This window comes from Pipistrellus hanaki (assembly GCF_964339955.1).
Source record: "Pipistrellus hanaki genome assembly, chromosome: 2".
NCBI classification, from domain to species: domain Eukaryota; kingdom Metazoa; phylum Chordata; class Mammalia; order Chiroptera; family Vespertilionidae; genus Pipistrellus; species Pipistrellus hanaki.
The window spans coordinates 52,276,474-52,297,673 of NC_140504.1; the positions used below are offsets into that span (position 1 = coordinate 52,276,474).

Here is a 21,200-nt window from a genome sequence, read left to right on the forward strand (position 1 = left end):
TGGAGTGAATTGGTGTGGAGGAGAAGGAGAACAAGAAGAAGGGAGGGAGGGAAGGAGGGAGCAGGCCAGACCCCGCTGCCCATCCTGCTCCTCTTAGGAGTGCCCTCCCCGTGTGCAGGCTCGGTGGCCTGGGTGCGTGGGGCGAGCAGATGCCTGGGGCTGAGAAGGGCTTGGACAGAGTGCACAGATGCGTAAGCGCGGATTGTGATGAGTCCGAGGACAGTAACAGAGAAGAGTGCGTGTAGGCTCGAGGGCCAGAGAAGCCTTTCCTGGAGGAAGACGTGATGTTTGAGCCCAGGTCTGTGACGAGTGATGTTAGCTGGTGGAGAAAAGCCCAGGCAGAAAGTGTTCCAAGCAGAGGGTAGGTGTGAGGGCTGTGAGGTGAGAGGGGGCCTGGGGTCACCCTGTGGCTGCAGCCCGGTAGGCAGCGCCCATACTGTCTTGCGAGGTTGACGGGGCAGCAGGAGCCCCTGCTCATAGAGGCGCCTTGGCAGGCTGTCTCCGGAAGCTCAGTTTTGTTCTTCACATCATGGAAACGCTGTTGGAAAGTCTTTAAGTTTGAAATGGCATGATGCATGCTGTTAGCGTGACTCGCCTGCTCCGTGGGACATGGAGCAGAGGGGCCGCGTGGACAGGGAAGTGGGGGTGTGGCTTACACTGGCTGGTTCTCCTGGAGAAGAGAAATAAGGCAGATTTAATAATCGTGGAAAGATCAAGCTCTGGACGGGACGAGGGCCAGGGAAGGGTGGAGAATGGCTGCTCATTCTTTAGCTCGGGAACCTGAGAACACTGCGGAGCACACTTTTGCTCTCACTTTCTCTTAGTCCTCTGGCCTCTGTGATCCCTGGAGTCTGTGCTTGTGATGAGACATGCTTGCAAGTAACCAGATGATCATTCTATTTCTTCTTCTCCTTCCCCACCATCCTCCTCCTCCTCACCCTCATCCCCACCTTCAGGTCAGCGCTGAGGGGAACAAAGACAGCCAGTTCAGACATCAGGAAGGAAGTGGCCAATGGGATCACACAGGGGCCCAAACCGGACAGCCTAGAAGCCGCCGCTGAGAGTAAGAACTGCTCCAGTGCCCAGAAAGACGGCCCGTCCGCCTGGGCCTCCAGCAGCCTGCCTCCGCCCCCGAGGGAGCCCACGCCGGATCTGCCCGGGGACACGCCCCGGAAGGCACTGAGGACCCCAGTCCTGCAGAAGACCTCCAGCACCATCACCCTGCAGGCCACCAGGGTCCAGCCGGAGCCCAGGGCACCAGCCCCGGGCACTCGCCTGCCTTCCGGAGAAGAGAGGGAGAGGCCAGCCGCTCCCTCCGCAGCCGCCCTCCCCACCAGGCCGTCTGGCCTGGGAACCCAAGACGTTGTGAACAAGGTCGCGTCCAGGAAAATCCCCATGGAGAGCAGGAGGGACTCCACTTCCCCCAAATTCGACAGCAAGCCCCAGAGCCAGGAAGTCCGTGAAGGTCAACTAGTCAAGTTCAGGTGTGAGGGTGAGTAGCACTAACTGAGGTCACTGGCCCCACAGGGTAGCCCTGGGTGGCCACTCCCTCCTTCAGCCCCGTGTCCGAGCCTCCTGCACCGCCCGTCCTCCTGGGCCCCAGCCACCCTGGAAGCCGCTTGGCAGGGGCTGTCCCTCAGGAAGGACTCAGTCTAGTGTTCTGATGCCCTGTGTTCTGGAGAAATACCAGCAATGCCCTTGCTCATTGTTGGGTAGAGCATCAGCCTTGCGCCCTGATTCTCACCACCCTGGAGGGCAAACTGATCATCACCGTCAAAAACCAGCCACAGGCCCCCTCCGTTCCTCCCTCCTGCTGGCTTTGGCTCACCCGGAGACCCATCTGTCACCCTGGACCCTCCCCACTAGGACCCTGCCCCTGTCCCGGGTTGTTCACTTCTGTGACGTGGAGGGAAGGGTCGAGGGGTAAAAAAGTAGTCTCAAGCTGAAACCAGTTTAGCTCAGTGGATAGAGCGTCAGCCTGCGGACTGAAGGGTCCCAGGTTCAATTCTGGCCAAGGGCACATACCTTGGTTGCGGGCACATTCCCAGTAGGGGGGGATGTGCAGGAGGCAGCTGACCGATGATTCTCTCTCATCGATGTTTCTCTCTCATCGATGTATCTAACTCTCTATCCCTCTCCCTTCCTCTCTGTAAAACATCAATAGAATATATATTTTTTAAAAGAAAAAAAAAAAGTGGACTCACGCAGGAGGCAGCTACACACCGGGCTGAGCTCTTTCCGGGGCTCAGCCTCCCACCCCCCAGTACAGGGACCTCACGACCTTCACCTGACCCTGTAGTTTCAGGGACCCCGAAGCCCCACGTGGCCTGGTTCCTGGAAGGTGTCCCCGTGAGGAGGCGAGAAGGCGCTGTGGAGATGTACGAAGATGGAGGGTCCCATTGCCTCTGCCTGCTGAGAGCCCGGGCCAGGGACAGCGGGAGCTACAGCTGCATGGCCTCCAACGTCCGGGGCCAGGCGTCCTGCGACTGGACCCTCCTGGTGAAAAGTGAGTGTGTGCCTCCGGGCTCCCAGGGTTCTGCGGGGGGCGAGGGGGGCTTCCCATCCTGCACAAGGTCGTCTCCCACAGCCCCCACCCAGGGCGTCCAGCCCCGCAGACATTGTCCCCACGTACACGCCAAGGCCCAAGGCTCTGCTCCGGAACAGTGACCCTGACCTCAAGTTCATCAACATCACCTCAGAATACGCTTGCCCGGCCCACGCCCGCCCGGCCAGAGCTGCCTTTCTTAGGCTCCTCAGCTGTCTGGGTAGCGCCGGCACTCACTTCTGTAACCACAGGGAGCCGAATGGCCACTAAATATACGCGTCTAAAGTAATGTGAGCTGGTGTGGGATCCCACATCTCTTCTGTTTATTGTACGGTCTGTTTATAAAAGTAACGGGTGTTCATTGTGGGGAATTTAGACAATGCATGATCCCATGACTCAAATATATGATATTTTAATGTTTTTAAAGCAACATCGACGCTGTGTTGTGCCCTAATTTGCTCATATTCCATGAGCATCTTTCTATACTATTTCTTTCTCTAATATTATTTGAAAACATAATTTTGATGGCCACATCATGTTTCATAGAATAATGTGCCCGATTTCGGCATAGTCTAATAGTTGAGTATTTAGATTGCTCCCATGTTTCCACTCTTGTAACAAAACGGTGATTAATGCTTGTGCCCATCTATCTTTTCTGTAAAATTTCCCCCTCTTCCTTTTTTTCTATCACAGCAGAGAGCTGTCTGTTTCCCTTAGGGAGACTTCTCTTTCCGCTCTGTCCCTTCTCCACAAAGACTGAAACCAACAACGATCCACTCTCCCGCCATTCTCTCTCTCCCCCTCCCTGTATCCAGAGGCCCTTCTGCCCCAGTGGGCAAGCTCTGCTCTCCCCTGTGCTGAAGGAAAACTCTTCCCTCCACTCCACTGCCTCGTTAGCTCCGCCTTTATCTCTCCGCTCCCTCTTCCTTAAACTTGCTGCCATGTAGAGAGAGCTCTGTCGCTGGGACTGACCCGCAGACCCTGAGTCACGGGTGAAAGGACTACTCTGACACGTTTCTGTGGAGGAGAGGCTGAGAGACTGCTTGGCTGTGGCAGCCAAGCAGCCCTGTTCGCCTGCCTCCTTAGGCTTTTATTGTAACAACCGCTTGAACTAAAATTAACTATTAAATACTTTCAGCAGGGTAAGCATCCTTGAGAAGACACATGCGTCTGTAGTGTCTTGTAAGCAAGAACGTGTCTAAGCAAACACCCAGGGGCTCAGACTTGTTTGAAAAAGTCAAGGCAGGGGCAGGCGCCTTCAGCCAACTCCTGTCCCAGGCCTCCCCACACTCTGTCACAGCTTCTGTGATTGTAACAGCTCACACTCCACCAGAAAAGCCTGCCCCGTGTGCTGGCGTTTGTGCTGATGTTTTACTGGCATTGTTCCATTTAGTTAACCCAACAGCGTTACAAACCAGTTGCAGTCACACCCCGTACCGAGCTGTAGTGAGGTTAAGTGACTTGTCCAGGGTCACGTGCTTTGTAACAGGATTCTAACCCAGGTTGGTCTGATGTGGAAGCCCATATTTTCAGTGGCTCACAGAGGCGTTTTTCTAGTGAGAGCATTGTGCACCGACGGGGAAGAAGTAAAGGTGGTGCCTCCCCACGCCCCCTTGTGGTAGCCGTCCATCCTTCCCTCGGGGCCAGTCCCTCTCAGATGCCCCGTGTCTGACTCCTGGCTGCTCTCCCACGGCCTCCTCTCTCCTCAGGGAGCTCTGGTCTAGCGGAGGAAGTGTGCATGTAGCTGAGAGCCTTGCTTCATCATTGGGGTTGGCTATGGGACATTGTTAGCTTCGTCTGTAAAGTGAGCTAAGACAGAAAGCGCATGTCCTTGTCAATCCCATCTGGGAAAGTACCTGGCATACAGGAAGCCCTTGACTATTGGGTTTGGCCCTTAAACTTAACCTTGCAGTGTAATCACATGGCTTGCCTCTCATCACTGTGTTGAATAGCTTCTCGTGAAAAGCACAGGTGAGATGTTTTTTATTTTTTTAATTTATTTATTTATTTGTTTGTTTGTTTGTTTGATTTTTTAGGTTTGTCATCTATGGCCTTTATTTTTTTTTTTTAATTAAATTATTATCTGTGTACATATTTTAACATTGCCGCCTCCCTCCCATACATACCCTCCCTCCCCAGAGTTTTGTGTCCATTGGTTGTACTTATATGCATGTATACAAGACCTTCGGTTGATCTATTATCTCCCCCAGATTGCTCTACCCTACCTGCTGTAATTTGACAGTCTGCTTGTTGCTTTACTGTCTCTATATCTATCTTTTGGTTCATCAGTTTATAATGTTCTTTATTATCCATAAACGAGTGAGGTCATGTGGTGTTTCTCTTTCATTGATTGGCTTATTTCACTCAGCATGATGTTCTCCAATTCCATCCAGGTTGCTGCAAATGATGAGAATTCCTTCTTTTTTATGGCAGCATAGTATTCCATTGTGTAGATGTACCATAGTTTTTTGATCCAATCATCTGCTGATGGGCACCTAGGCTGTTTCCAAATTCTAGCTATTGTAGATTGTGCTGCTATGAACATAGGGGTGCATATATCCTTTCTGATTGGTGTTTCTAGTTTCTTGGGATATATTCCTAGGAGTGGGGTTACTGGGTCAAATGGGAGTTCCATTTTCAGTTTTTTGAGGAAGCTCCATACTGTTCTCCACAGTGGTTGCATCAGTCTGCATTCCCACCAGCAGTGCACGAGGGTTCCTTTTTCTCCGCAACCTCGCCAGCACTTGTCGTTTGTTGATTTGTTGATGTTGGCCATTCTGACAGATGTGAGATGGTACCGCATTGCTGTTTTGATTTGCGTCTCTCTGAGATGTTTTTTAATCATCCAGTCCAGTTACCTTTTCTCAGCCATCGGCCCTCCCTTGACATTTCTGCAACACATCCTAATCATTGTACAAGAGACTGTCTATCCCTACTGCTCTTAATCCAGCGCCTTAGACTGCTCGGCCACGCTACCCAGATCCTACTGCTCTTAGTTAAGGTCCTCGAACTACAAAATGCTCCCCAGCTAGCCAGTGTACAGACTTCTGGGAAGTCCAGCTGGATGGTGTGCAAGGTCAGCGTTATGCGGGAGCTTCGTTAGGCACAGTCCCCGCCCCCAGCGGCCCTGGGCCATTGGCGTGGGATGGAACACTAGGACCCTATGAGTCTGTCATCTGACTCAGTCCTGGAATTGGAAAAAGTAATTACACTAACTTAAACCCGAAATGTTCTCACACGCGACCTGTCCATGTAAAAAGATAGTCACGAGACTGTGCAGTCACCAATGGATATAAAGAAGCTTAGAGACACTGGACAGTGGAGGAGGACCAGAAAGGCAGAAGGAGAAGATGTCAGAGGCAGACCAGGCAGGAGTGTCCGAGTCCCATGGGAGGAGGCGGGCCTGGGTCCTGAGCACCCCCGCACGTGGTGCTTTGTGATGGTGGAAAGCCCTGCCAGGTACTCCGCCTCAGGCTCCACCCCGGGGGAGGGCCCGCTCCCAGGGTGAGGCCTCCGAGAAGCCCTGGGTGCCCAGGGCAGTGAGGTGTCTCCCTGTGAGACTTGGAGTGACTGTGGTCAGTCGCCAGAATGGGCCGGCTGGGACCTGAGATGGTCTGTTGTTCTCTGCCCTCGCAGGACCGGCCGTGATGGAGGCGGCCCCCTCCTTCTCCAGCGTCCTGAAGGACTGCACAGTCGTGGAGGGCCAGGACTTTGTGCTACAGTGCTCGGTGCAGGGGACCCCAGTGCCCCGAATCACGTGGCTGCTAAATGGTGAGGCTCCTCTCCCCGTCCCCCCCATCCGGTGCCCTGCCTCAGCCCTCAGGCCCCTTTGGTCCAGCCTGCATTCTCCCTTGGCTCCCACACTGATCTCTCTGAAGCGCATATGCACAAGAAGGAAGCACAGGCACAGAGAGAATGGGCCCTGCTCTTGCCTGGCTGGGGATGCTGGGCAGGTTACTACTCCCTCTGAGCCTTGAGCTCCTCTCCTACAGACAGAAATAAAGCCACCTACCTTCCAGGGTGGCGGTCGTGAAATTAAATTAGATCCTTTATATAAAACAGTTAACGAGGTGCCTGGGACATAGGTGCACAAGCAATTTAGTTCCTTTCTATGTGGCCAGACTCATAATAGGCCCTCCATAAATATTTGTGGGGTCAATAAAGGAACAAATACACCAAATTAATGAACCTTACTAGAAGTTACTCAAAGGACCTCGTCTTTGATTTAGTGGCAGGTGGTGATGGGGTTCACAGACCAGTAATTCTTTATAATAGTATAGTGCTCTGGAGACATGCCAACTTTAAAAAATGTATTTAATGATTTTGAGGGTGTGGAAGGGAGAGAGAGAGAACAAGAGAGAGAGAAATATCAACTTGCTTCACTTATTTATGCATTCACTGTTTCTTCTTATATGTACCCTGATTGGAGAGGGAACCTACAACCTTGGTGTATCACTATGATGCTCTAACCCACCGAACTACCTGGCCAGGGCAGCAAGCTTTTTTTCTTTTCTTTTCTTTTTTTTTATGGCCAAGTAATGTCCTTTGAAAAAAATTATCACATATTATTCCCCTCCTCTTTTTAAAAAGGCCTTTAAATCCCAAAAGTATGGAAAAACTCTAATTTTAGGACTGAGAACAGTCCATAAAATGGATGAAATTGAGCAAGGTCTGCTTTGGAGACCAACATGGGGAATGAAGGAACAGCTGCCAAGAATCAAGAGACATTGCCCTAGTTGGTTTGGCTCAATGAATAAAGCATCGGCCTGCAGACTGAAAGGTCCCAGGTTCAATTCCGGCCAAGGGCACATGCCTGGGTTGTAGGCTCGATCGCCAGTAGGGGGCGTGCAGAAGGCAGCTGATCAATGATTCTCTGTCCTCGTTGATGTTTTCTATCTTTCTCTCCCTCTCCTTTCCTCTCTGAAATCAATAAAATATATTTAAAAAAAAAAAAAAAAGAATCAGGAGACAAGGGCACACGTCCTTCTCTGCCATCGAGTGATTGGGCGACCTGGATACCCCACCTTCCCTCTCTGGCATCACCCATGAGGAGATGGGCTGGAACAGAGGTTCAGGGTCTCAGCCAGCTCTCAGGGCTGATGGGATAGGCTCCTTAAGGGAGAAGGGCACCCATCACCTATACACCAAGCAGCCTCCAGCTGTTTGTGCACCACTGACATGTATGTTGCTTGGAAACCTTCCTCGTTGGTATAGTTTGTTAGGCTTTGATGGAGATTACCTCCCATCAATGAGAAAAGGCATTATGGAATTTTCCTTTGTCTTCTTGGATGACTAGTGAGAACTGAGGTCTGTCTCCCTGCACTCCGCCCTCATTAAGAACATAGCCCCTGTTACACTCGTGACTCACTGCCAGGGGGCAGCCTCCTTGTGGCTGGGATGGAGCATGGGCGTTAAGGACCTAGCGATGGATCTGAGCGAGAGAGCTTCACTTCCATCTGGCTCTGCGTCCCAGCCAGAGACTGGACTCTCTGGCCCTTCCCATTCCTCTGCGAAGGGCCAGAGAGTATTGTCTCTGTCAAACCACTCAACTTTGCTGTCCTGGCACCGAAGCAGCCAGACCCAATATGCAAATGAACAAGTGTGGCTGTACATACCGCAATAAAGCAGTAAAGCTTTATTGATAGACACTGAAATGTGAATTTCATACAATTTTCACATCATGAAACAGTTTTCCTTTGATTTTTTTCAACCCTTTAACATCTGTAAAAACTGTTCTTGGCTTTCAGGCTGTTCAAAAACAGGCTTCAAGTCAGTTTGTCCCTTGAGTAGTGGTTTGCTGACCTGGTCTACACTGGACTGAAAAGTAATCCCATCTTCTTATTCCGGGTGAATCTTGGCATTTCCACACTCTGACCACTAGAGGGCAATTGTGCTCAAGTTGGATCCCCATGGCCACTGCCTCTGGTCCTAATCTTCCTGGAGCTGGGAGAGTTCTGTCTCCTGATCCCAGTGCCTCTTTCCTGGGGCCACCATCCCATCCCATCCCATCCCGTCCCATCCCATTCGGTGGGGACCAGCTGAGTTGTGCCCCGTAAAAGGAGAGTTCTCACACATCTTGTCAGCGCATGTTCCACAGCAGAGGCCCTTTGAGGGCAGTCATAGGATGTACTGGTATTCTCAAGGAAGAGAGGTTTTAGGGTGTGATTTACACACAGAAATAAAAACCAAGAGTGCTGGTCAGCCCTCTCAGAGGCAGGAACCTGGCCCTGCCTTTCCAGCCCCGATCCGGTGCAGGGCAGTCGGTCAGGCAGAGCCTCCTCCCTCAGGTCCTGTTTGTGCTCGGCCGCCCCTGGCAGACTGTCATGGAGACGTGAGTGTTGTTATGTGCAGGAGGAAACATTGCATTGCAGGGAGAACACTTCTCTCCATACTTCCTCCCTCCCCCACGGCTCACCCCCGACTTTATGAAGTGCAAACCGGGAGCCTGTGGCCTGACGAGGGAAGAAGCTGACATTTGCTTCCTAAATGGTGAATGGACACATTCCTGCCCTCAGGCCACAGTTCTCAGTGATGAGGTTTCTTCTTGCAACGAAAGCTCCCATTCTGGAATGATAAGGTCCCGGGAACGTAGAGCATTAAGGGAACCTCTGAGTTCACGGCCTGCGTTTCTCTCCCCCGCAGGGTTTTATAGAAGGCCTCTCGGGCAGGGTCTCCAGGAAGAAGGGGCCAGAGTTGTTGTCACATCCCCGGTTTATCTTCTTTGCGAACCCTAAAACGCACCTTGTCACGTGGGAGAAATGCACCTAACTCAGCATCAGGTTGAGAGTTCTGGTAACTCTCTGCCATGGGCTAGGGAATCGTCGTTTCTGGAGACTTCTAAAGGGAGTCTGGCTGGTCTGCTCTGCCTGAGGCTGGGCTGTGGGCCAGATGACCCTGTGAGATTCCTTCCAGGCTCCTAAGTCTGTGAAGTCCAGGATGTGGACTGAGGGACTACTTATTGCTTCTTTCACTTAGTACTATGCATTTGAGGCTCTTTCATTTCTTTTCATAGCTTGATAGGTGGTTTCTTTTTGCTGCTGAATAATATTCCATTGTCTGGATGTACCGCAGTTTAGTTAGTTATCTAAAACAAAGTGAGCCATGAAGTATATTTTGGTTGCTTCCAAGTTTTGGCAATTATGAATAAAACTTTAATAAACAAAACAAAACAAAAAAAAGAATGCACAGAACTATGACCCTTTCCTTCCCACATCCTATATGCCTCCTCTCCCCCAGTCCTTCCAGCCTCTGTCTCGCTCCTCCACCCTCACAGTTACTCCTCTCCCTGCATCTCCCTAACACCTGCCTCTTTCTCCACCCACAAGCCTCTGCCCAGGTGGCTGGGGAGGCTGATTCCTCCTTAGGTCTGTGTATCTGAGCAACCACGGAGAGCATGAGAGTCACAGAGCAGCCTGCTGAGGACAGGGCTCAGCCCCGCCCCCGTGCCGCCTGGCCTGAGCCCCGCTGTGCTTCCTCCACAGAGCAGCCCATCCAGTACGCGCACTCCACCTGCGAGGCTGGCGTGGCCGAGCTCCATGTCCAGGACGCCCTGCCGGAGGACCACGGCACCTACACCTGCCTGGCCGAGAACCCCCTGGGGCAGGTGTCCTGCAGCGCCCGGGTCACTGTCCACGGTAGGAGCCTCTGCAAACACACCTGTTTGGTAAAGGGCACCGCACCTGAGAGCAGGGGGGCGGAGGAGATGGCCTCCAGGAGTCCACGGTGACAAGGTCTGCCATGGGGGCAGGGCTGAGGGGAGACGCAGCAGAAAAGGGCAGAGATTCCTTATCTCGAGTAGCTCCTGATCCGGTAAGAAGGAAACCGCACGCTGAAAGATGACCTCAGAGGAGCACCCGATCCCCTGAGACCTAAGGCTCTCACAAATGCCCTCTCAAGTACTGAGGCTTCCAAAGGTCTGCCCCTGCTCCTCCCACCACCCCCGGCTTGTTTTTATACACTTCACCAGCCTGGGGTGCGGTAATCCGATTATCCTAGTCATCCACTGATCCCGCCGAGGGCTTAGTCCCAGGAAGGGGCAGGGCCGGCACAGAACTCAAGTCAGAGCCGTCTGGGCTGTGGTGTCGGTGGTGGTGACAGTGGCTGGGAAGGTGTCCTCAGGTCCAGGTGTCCAGGTAAGCCTGACTCCCCACTCTACCCTGGCCTGGGCTGGCTCCTTGGGGTGACTGGGGCCGGTGCCTGGTGTCCAGGTAAGCCTGACTCTCCTCCCCCCCACCACCACCCGCCCCCTGGCCTAGGCTGGCTTCTTGGGGTGACTGGGGCCGGGGCCTGGTGTCCAGGTAAACCTGACTCTCCTCTCCACCCTCCCCCCCCCCCCCCCCCCCCCCGCCTGAGCCTGCTCCTGGGGTGACTGGGGCCGGGGCCTGGAGCAGGGTGCTCTGGCCCTGCTTTCCCTGCAGACCAGCAGAAGACTATATCTTCCCACTCTGTCCCCCAGGGCCCAGGCCTCCCCGGGAGAACGTCCCTGTCCCCTGAGCAGCCACCTTCCGGGTTTCACTGAAAAGGGAAAGGTCATGTGGGTTATGTGTTAAGTACTTCCCCCTCCCCTGTACTTTCCCATCTGGACCTCAGCAGCCCTGGGTGGGGGGCTCTGGTGTTTCACACGAGGGGTCTGGGGGACGGGAGAAGTGAACGTGACTTGCCCAAGTACACCCAGTGAGCGAGTCTAGCTGGCCTTCCAAACCCAGCTGCTCGTGCTCCACGCCCGGCCCGTTTCTGAGCCGGCCCTTTCCAGAGTGTGTCCCTGGCCCAGGGCGGGAGGCTGGGCCCCTGGCTGGGCAGTGTCAGCCACGTAGGGGTAAAGGAGTCGGCACTGACCGAGGACGTGGCCAACGCTGGCTCCCTGGGGTCCCTGCCAAGAGGGGACATGCTCCCTGGCCTCGCCATCTCTCTGAGGGGCCAAGGCATGGGGTCATCACCGTGACCTGGTCCCTCTTCCTCCAGGAAGCCCTCTAGGCTCTGGTCGGAGCCTGGCTCTGGCCCCTGGGTGTTTGTCAGCCAGCGTTCTGGGTTCCGCATTTATCCCGAGTCCTCACAGATCTCATTTCATGGCTCCTGGAGGGGCCTGGGAAAATTGTGTTTGTGACACTTCAGAGGAAACAAGAACAGATCTGAGCCTCGTCTCCTTGGACCAGGGGAGCAGCTCTCTCCTTCCCACCCGGAGCTCTCCCTGGAGGTTTGCACGCCAACCCCAAAATCTAGTGGCATCCAGTAGCTAGGCTGGCGTCCAGTGGGTGTGGCATCTCAGCCTCTCCCTCACTAGCTTCAGCTGTGGCCCTGCTAATCCAGGCCTGTCCTGGTTGCCAGTGTGAAGACTGGATTAGAGAGACCCCTCTGAGCTGATGGTGCGGCTGCAGGTGGGGGACCCCAGGTGAAGGGTCAGGAAGTCTGGCAGCCATCCTTCCTGCCTCCTGGTTTGTGGGTGGACCCATCCACGTGTGTTTTAAAGCAGAAAGAGAGGGGTCCGGCAAGAACTCCGCGAGGCCATTTGGACCTGCTCTGAGAGCAGCCCTGCCTGAGGGAGAAGCCCCTCCCCGTGTGGGCTTACTGACCTGTGAAGGCCAGACAGAGGCTCAGATACCATAAATGGTGAAGGAGGCTGAGAGACACAGCCGCACGCCAGGCCGGCCGCGCTGGGGCTGTCTGCACAGGGACCTGGCCCGCAGAGCCTGGCACAGGGACACCCCTGGCCCCATGCCCCCAGGGACTTGGGAAGCTCAAGTCCATATCCTGCACCCTCCTCACTCCACCAACTGGAGTTTTTCTTACTTTATTGGCAGCTCCTTTGGCTCCAGGTCCTGAGGGCCACTAAGGGGATGGGAGATGGCTGCAGTGGAGGCCCTTGTTCTCTACGGTGCCTGCCCACTGTCTCTCCTCTCCCTCTGCCCAGGCCTGGCATGTCTGCTGCCCTCAGCGTGGCACAGAGCCACGGTTGGAGCGTGGATGTGGCACTAACTGCCTGGGTGTGAATCCGGCTCCACCGCTCACCAGCCCCGCAACCTCCAGGCCTCACCTTCCTCTTCTGTGAAATGGGGACACTGGTAGTCACCCCAGGCCTGTGAGGGTTAGATGAATGAATACCCATAATGTCCCAGGATGTGAGAACTGCTCAGTAAGTGTGTGCTATTGTTCCACAGGGCCCCGGCCTTTAAACAAAATAGAAGTTTAAAATACCAAGTCTAAGGAGCCGTCTTATCAAAAGATCAACTTTGCCTCAGTGCGGGGTTAATTATCTGTTTTGTAAAGGGAAGAGGAACTCCAAGGATGGTCTCAGGCACCCCACCTAGGGGCTCTGGCCATAAGAGGGCGCCAATCAGCAATGCATCTCCCTCCCGTCATCCGGGTTCCAGGGCCGAACTGTTTCTGGGGGCGGCTCTGCTGGAGGCCAGAGCTCAGCGGGAGAGGTCAGCAGATCCTTCGCTGAAGACCAGATGTGGGGACTCTTTCTCACCTCTTTAGCCTTTTGCTAAGGTTTTGCAATCATCCAGAGGTTGGCCCAGCACTCTGGCATGGTTTCTGCAGCCACTTTTTCCTTTCTGTGCCTCCTCTCTATATCCCTCCTCCACAAACCCAGCTAGCTCCCTCTCTCACGTGTCACTTCCCCTGGGAGGCCCTCCCTGACCACCCCAGAATGGGTTCTCTGGCCAGCTGTCACCTCCCTTACTGTCCTTGTGCTTAAATACCAGCACGTCTTTACTGAGCATCTGTCCTGTGCCAGGTTTGTCCTGGGGAGACGGCACAGAACAGGGCGGGCAATCTCCGCCTTCATGGTGCGGACGTTCTGATGGGGCGACGGGTAATACTCAACATCTGGTTGAATCAAACGCTGACAAGCACTATTAGAGAATGAGGACAGAGGAGGGTGGGGGTTCATTTCCAGGGAGGGGATGAAGGAAGTCTCTGAGCAGAGACGTCAGTGGACTGGAGAAAGAGCGTTCGGGGCGGGCCGTACAGCAAGTGCAGGGGCCCTGAGTCGGGAACCTGGTCAGCCTGCTTAGGAACAGCGAGACGGCCGGGGTGGCTGAGCAAAGTGGGTGGGTGGCCATGTGGTAGAGGATGAGTTCAGAGAGAGAGGCAGGGCACATTATGTAGGGCACCCAGGGGTAAGGACAAAACATCCTGTTCTGTCCAGTTTTACTTGGTTGCCTGCAGACTGCAAGCTGCCTCCAGGCAGAGACCATGTTTCACTGTTGCAGGTGAAGCAGGGCCTGCCATGTGGACGTGTGTTCAGTGAATGAATGAAAGTGCAAACTGAGGTGGAGAGTCTCCCCAGCAGTGGCAGTGTGTGTGTGTGTGTGTGTGTGTGTGAGAGAGAGGGGTTAGTGGGGGTGGGCAGCAAGGTGAGGGAGGTCTTCTGTTCACCTTCTCACTTGTCTGGGGCTCAGTCAGTGCTCACCGGAGGTGCAGGAAATCCACAAACCAGCTCTCAAGTCGATCACCAAATATCCTTTCCTTGCTCCCACTTAAGGAAAAAAAAAAAAAATCCCCAATAGTTAACCAAGCAATGAAAGCCGTCCCTCCTGACCCAGGACGGAGCCTAGAGGATGATTAATCCAAATTCCTGCAAGATCCAGGAAGATCTGAACGAGAATAAATTGTTCAGTGCATGTGGACTCTGTCATTGGTGGGGGCTTCCTTAGGCTGGAATCGTTTAATTTATCTCCTCGGGAGTATCTCTGTCGAGGCGAAAGTTCTTAAGTGACTGGATTTATTAACCTACTAATTGCACGCATTTTGACATAGTTTTGAGCCCAATAGTTTGTTTATTTAACTTGAGGTCTGCTGGGCTTTTTAAAGACGCCTAAGGACATAGAAAAAATGGAACTTAATAGCCATATTTATTAGCGTATTTGTTTTGATGTGAGGGCCTAATGAAGACAAAGGGCCTGGGGAAGTCAGCCATGTGCAGTGAAGCCCAGGCCTTCAGATCCGGGCGGCCACTCAATGGGGCAGCTCTGAGCACTGCAGCCTCTGTGACAGGAAGACCCCGGCTGCCACCTCCTCTCTCCTAACCATGCTCAGGTGCTTTGTGCACCGTGTGATCTGTCCAGTGGGTGTTAGGGATGGACCCTGCCCACCACGAATTTAAAAACACTGAAAACTTTAAAAATAGGTATGTCAGCTAAAGAGAAAAAAAAATTTTTTAAAAATATATTTTATTGATTTTTACAGAGAGGGAGGAAGAGGGATAGAGAGTTAGAAACGTCAATGAGAGAGAAACATCGACCAGCTGCCTCTTGCACACCCCCTACCGGGGATGTGCCCGCAGCCAAGGTACATGCCCTTGACAGGAATCGAACCCGGGACCCTTCAGTCCGCAGGCCAACGCTCTATCCACTGAGCCAAACCGGTTTCGGCGAGAAATTTATTGAAGGAAAAGGAAAAGTATTGGTTTAACTTGTCTTCCCCCCCTCCCCCCAATATATCTTTATTGATTTGAGAAAGGAAGGAAGAGGGAGAGAGAGTAAGAAACATCAACAATGAGAGAGAATCATTGATTGGCTACCTCCTGCCCAGCCCCACTGGGGATCGACCCCACAACCTAGGAATCAAACCGTGACCTCCAGGCTCATAAGTTGGTGCTCCACCGCCGAACCACACCGTTCGAGCAACTTACTATTTTTTTGAGAACCTGAAAACATCTGCCCAAAAGTCTTTCAAATTCTAAGAAGGCAAGCAGTGAAATGCTAAATTATTTTAAGATCCATATTTTAGCTTTATATAGGTTGACAACAAACGTTTGGGCATGTAGGTCCTTCATGTCTCAGAAGGACTTCCAAGTACATAGTTTACATCTGTGTCCATGTATTAGAACCTGAGCCTGGTTTTACTGATCAGAGATTTATACTGTCTACTTAGACAGCACAGTGTGGGTTATATCTGCCCATTGCTTGCTCGGGGTCCTCGGTTGAGGATGCCATCCCGAATTACGGCGCCGTGTTCCTTCGGGCAGAATGCGATCCGTGCTGCGGCCTCGTGGGGAAGAGCGTGGTTTCCAGGCACTCATCAGGATGGAACGCTGGGTGGTTTGGATGCCGTGTCTTGGTGTTTAGAGCTTGATGATACTTTAAGGCGGTCAGAAGGCTGTGGTTGCAGTGGTCCCAGCTCCCCATCCAGCAACCCTATCATTACTGGTCAGAGATCTTTTTTAGGATGTCCTTCGTCATTGTTTCCTTTCTGCTTTTCCTTGCACACTTCTCTTCTCATTTGCTTCTTCGGTTCTGGGGAAAGCAGTGGGAGGCGGGTGGAGGGGGCCAAAGAGAGCCAGGCTAGGGGCTTCTGTGTGTCTCGGAGGCAGCTGTTCTGCTGATCCTCCGAGTGGGGTTATTTGGTCAGGACTTCTTTCAGAAGGGAAATCAGATCCCTCCCTGGGGATCTGCACTTTGCTCAGATGCCCCGCAGATGGTTAGGGGCCCGGGGTCCACTTCAGCTGGGTGACGGTGACCTTCCTTTGATGAGTCCTCTGGAGCCAAAGTCAAGCAGTTCAGGGAAAGGAGGAGGCTGGTCTCCAGTGCTAGGCCAGGCTGGGTTTTGAGCACCAAATAAAGGAAGAAAGGAGGACTGTGTTTCCAGAGCTCCTTTCAGTTGGTGATTTACTGAATTTTCGTAGGGTAACTGTTTGGAGTAAGTCAGATTTGCTGTTGAAATAGTATCTTGTATTCTAATGACTAAGTGAAATAGGTCCGGTTTGAAGCTTAAGGAAAATCCATAGGAGATCTGAGAAAAAGGTGATTATTTTCCCTTCCCCTAACTTTCCAAGAGGTTTTGTGTGTCTTTCTGCCTGAGAAACGTTGGGAAAGGGACGATGGGAAGAAGTGGGGGAGGGCCATTCCACGGTCGTGTTCATTTGGTGATCACCTCTGAATCCAGGTTGCTCTTAAGTTGCTGACAGGCAGGAGCTGGGACTCAGTGAATGGTTTGCACAGCAATAGGTGGAGGTCATTTGTGGGGGAGACTCCGGGGGATGCTCCTTAGATGGTAGAGTATTTCCTACCAATATGCTGTCTGTTTTATGTACCTGTGTCATCTGTTTAAACTGTAACTTTCAATGTTACTGTAACTGTAACATCCCATAATTTTTTGTTTTAATCCCAAACAAGTTTTAAATGAGCTGGGAGACTGCCGTGGGCCATTTTCAAGGAAAACTCCTCAGCTATTCATGTGGGAACATGCGCGTTTAATGCAGATTCAACCCCTAAGCCCGGGGCTTCAGAGAGAAGCCAGGTGGCTAGTAAAAGTTGACAGTGAAGAAAACACTGCTAAGGGGAAATTCTGAATTGTTTTTCCTGCTAAAGCCATAGAAAGAAGAGGAAGGACTCGGAAGGGGGGGGGCGGGGGGACAGGATAATTATCGTAGTACACAGGGAGCCGCCGAGACCCCGCCAGGCCCTGGGACACAGGCTGGAAGGGCTTCATTTCAAGCCCCAGAGAAGTTAAAGGCCTTGTTCATGGCGCCAGGTGTGAGGAATGGGTTGGGTTATACAGGTTACGGTGTAAGAATTCATGAGAAGGGTAAATTGTATCTATTGTGTGGGTATTTCTCTCTTTCTCCAAACAAGAGCTTTTCAAAATAAAATATCGGGTTAATACCAATTCATGTGAGTTTTAAGCTAAAACTACCTTTTTTTTTTTTTTTTAAAGGAATGAGTTTGGGGATATATATATATATATATATATATATATTTTTTTTTTTTTTTTTTTTTTCACAGAGAGGAAGAGAGAGGGATAGAAAGTTAGAAACATCGATGAGAGAGAATCATCAATCAGCTGCCTCCCGCACAGCCCCCACTGGGGACGTGCCCGCAACCAAGGTACATGCCCTGGACCGGAATCGAACCCGGGATCTTTCAATCCGCAGGCTGACGCTCTATCCACTGAGCCAAACCGGTCCCAGCGAGTTTGGGACTTTTTAAAAAATGTTTTTATTGATTTCAGAGAGAGGAAAGGCAAGGGAAACAGAAAGATCAGTGATGAGAGAGAATCATTGATCAGCTGCCTCCTGCACACCCCCTGTGGGGGATGGAGCTCGCAGCCCAGATCTGTGCCCTAACTGAAATTGAACTGTGAGTTCTGAGTTCATAGTTCAGCGATCAACCATTGAGCCACAATGGCTGGGCTACAGCTACTATTAGTATTTTCTTAATGAGGAACATTGTTTTGACAGAAAAATCTAATCAATTAATAAGCTGGTTTGTTTAATTCCCATAACAATTACACTTTCCACTTTTGAAATAAGTCCACTTTGTGGATAAAGAAACCTGAAGCTCAGAGGTTAATCATGTCAGCTGCCTGACGACCCAGCTGAGCCTCGGCTGCAGGAGGCCTCTCCCTGCTCCAGCCCTGCGCCCTCTGCTTTGCTGCTCCCGGACCCTGATGAACCGATACCTTTGCTTCACCAGAGCAAGAACTGAATGTTTCAGTTCATGTCCTAGGAACTGTCTTCAAGCACAGTTTCTGTTGAGCAAAAATGGCCAAGGAGGAAGTCAGACGGTCAGTGGGAGTAGAAAGGAATGTCTTTTTCCCTCCCCTTCCTTTCCCTTCTGTCCTTCCCACATTGCCCCTCTCTTCTTCCCTTTCTTGTCTTTCCACTCTCTGTTCTTCCCTTTCTCCTACTGTTTCTCTTTCTCAAGTCCTGTGGACAGCTTTATTTATATGGCATCATTTTCACTCATCAATGAACTACTTATGAGTATTCTTAATCTTAGTTCTTTTTATTTTTTGTTAATCCTCACCCGAGGCTGTTTTTTTCTCCGGTTTTTTAGGGATAGTGAAAGGTGGGAGGATGAGAGACAGAGAGAAGCATTGATGTATCGATGTGAGAGAGACACATTAATGGGTGCCTCCCGCACATACCCCTGACCAGTGCTAGGGATCAAGCCTACAATTGATGTACGTGCCCTTGACCAGAATAGAATCCAGGACCCTTCAGTCCGAGGGCCAAAGCTCGATCCACTGAGCCAATCCGGCTAGGGTTAATCTTAAGTCCTCCTTACCCACTGGAGCACAGGCCTGATCCTTTCCCTGTCTCTCAGCATGGAACATGCCTCCAGTGTCTAGCCACTCAGGTGATGACAGAGCGAGTCAGTGAGGGAAGGGGGAAACACTGGCCAGCTGACCAAGTACCAGAGCGATAGATCTGTTCACTATGCTTTACTCCTGGCCAGTAATCAAGCAGCTCGGCCCTCCTGGAATACAGAGAGAAGGCCGGCCATCTCTGGCCTTGGTCTCAGCAGGGCAGCCGGAAGCACAGCTGTGGGAAAAACCTGGGGTATATTTAGTCTGGCCCCATCTGAGCTGGGCAGCAAGTCTGCCTCTGGGTCCCAGGGACACTTCTCTTGCTATTTGTGTGCTATAGCCAGTGCCTGCCCCTCCCCCCCCCCTGCCCTCCTACCTCTGCCTCAAACCAGGAGTGACAGGTGACCACTATCGAGCAACCCCAGACGGGCACACAACTCTAGGGTCACCAGTGACTCTGGGCATGAGCATAATGACCCGAAGTTCCTTGTGGGATCTGGGTGGCCGGCCTGTGCTCTCAGGTCAGAGGAGGGAGAGCGCTCAGACCAGGACCTGCTGGCCAGGTCAGCCCTGGGATCTGAGTCCCTTCCATTGCAAACGGGGGCACAATCTCCCCCACTTCAGAGGAGGTTAAGGAGGGCACTCAACAGAATCATGAACATCCTTCAGCATCATGAAGTGCTGAACACTGTAAGGAATTGTTACAGTGTTATCTCAGTGACCGCTGTCAGCACCCTTTCAGACTCTGCCTCATTCAACGTAAATGGGGACTTCTCTCCTAGTGATTGTCAGTTTGAGTTTGCCCAACTAAAGCGGGTTATAAAAGGCACAAAGCATTTAATTTTATCCTTATTCCCTGCCCAATATTTGTTCTAGCAGTTTTATATATTATTTCTTTGAATCATCTAAAAACCCGGCAGGCCAAAACCAGTTTGGCTCAATAGATAGAGTGTCCGCCTGCAGACTGAAAGGTCCCAAGGTTCGATTCCAGTCGGGGGCATGTACCTTGGTTGCAGGCACATCCCCGGTAGGGGGTTCGCAGGAGGCAGCTGGTCGATGTTTCTGTCTCATCGATGTTCCTAACTCTCTGTCCCTCTCCCTTCCTCTCTGTAAAAAATCAATAAGATATATTTTAAAATAAATAAAAACCCGGCAGTATTGATCATGCATGAAACCAATGATATGTACAGTCCACTTATCCCCATAGTATTATCATTAATAGCGAATGATAACTATCACCAGCAATCTAGAGGAGAGGACGCAGAGGCGTGGGCTGGGAACCCTTTGGCCCAGAGCTGAGTTCAGAGCCGGTGTCCACCTGCCTGACTTGATCTGCGTCCACCCGGGAGTGAGCAAAAGCTGGTGCACGGTCTGTGGCACAGCGGAGCCAGAATCACCTGGCTGGCTTTGTCCTTGTCCCCTGGCTTGGCCCTGCTCTGCTTTAGCGCTTCTCCCTCGAGGAGGGTCTAGGATTCAGGCCTGCAGGAAATGCACTTGTCCTCGTGGGGGTTCACCTTGGGAGGGAGAAGACTGCCTCCCCGGGAGGACAGGTCCCCAGAACCCCTGGGCCTCGCCATCGGGAGGCCTGGGTGTGAGCTCTAGGACTGCCTTCAACAGTAAGGTGACCAGACATCCAGCTTTTGGACGTCTGGTCACCTTATTGAACAGGCTCCTCGCAAAGCACATATTGGCCGCTCGGTCAGTGGAGCGCATGGTGGGGTTCTGCTAGGAGTCCAGATTCTGTCAGGGCTGCTTTTCGGACCACCTACAGGGAGCTGCCTGCCCTCCGCCGTGGCCCCCAGGTCCAGTGCAGATGTGTTCGTAGGGAGGTGGGTTGGTTTTCTCAGCCAGGGGGGACTTGGAAGCGGTTGAGTGCTGGGGGTGACTCAGCCACGCACTAGCCTAGATTCACAGTCTCTCCAGGCCCAGGTGACCCCCGCCTGCAGGTCCGAGAGCAGGTTCCTTTCGCACTTTTACTCCCAGTCACGTCCCTCCTTCCTCCGTCCTTGCTGGGGGGCCTTGGAGAAGAAGAGCAGGGTCAGAGGGCAGGGGCGAACCCTGGAGCTCAGAGCCTGTCCCAGGGCCGGTTCCCACAAGTCCAGTCACTCTCCACCCCTCTCCTGGAGGGAGCGCAGGGAGGGCCTGTTCTCGATTTACTTTGGATCTATCTCGGGATATTTCAGAGCCAGCATTTATATTCCTACGCAGCATTTGCCTCAGGTTGCACCAAAGTGAGTCTAGGACTTGGGTGAGGGCCCAGCCTCTGTTTGTTCTGCTGCTGATAAGCCCACTGAGCCTAAGTGGTGAGGAGGGGGTCTGCTCCGTCCAGCCTCACACAGGAGCTGTCATGGATGGGGAGTAGCCATGCAAAGTACTTTCACATTTTCCCTGAAACTCCCCACGTCCTGGGATGATGCCTTTGCTGCCCCATTACCACCCTTGCATGCAAAGGAGGACATTGAGCTTTAGAGAGAGGTGGTGAAGAGGAAATGATGAACAACATAGACTGATGAACAAGAACAGACCCAGAGATAAGGAGCCATGGGTCAGACTGGTGGACCTCAGAGGGAGGGTGGGGATAAAAGGGAGAGATCAACCAAAGGATTTGTGTGCACACATATGA

General features: G+C 52.3%; 1 protein-coding gene across 2 annotated transcripts in view; it reads left to right on the forward strand.

The window, feature by feature from the left end:
• The window catches only part of MYLK (myosin light chain kinase), a 182,589-nt gene that overhangs the window by 71,348 nt on the left and 90,041 nt on the right, over positions 1–21,200 (forward strand). For both annotated transcript variants that reach the window (XM_084871493.1, XM_084871494.1), the window contains 4 exons: positions 957–1,492; positions 2,300–2,506; positions 6,182–6,316; positions 10,027–10,179. In XM_084871493.1, the coding sequence (XP_084727619.1) occupies positions 957–1,492; positions 2,300–2,506; positions 6,182–6,316; positions 10,027–10,179 (1,031 nt within the window). The remainder of the gene's footprint in view (positions 1–956; positions 1,493–2,299; positions 2,507–6,181; positions 6,317–10,026; positions 10,180–21,200) is intronic.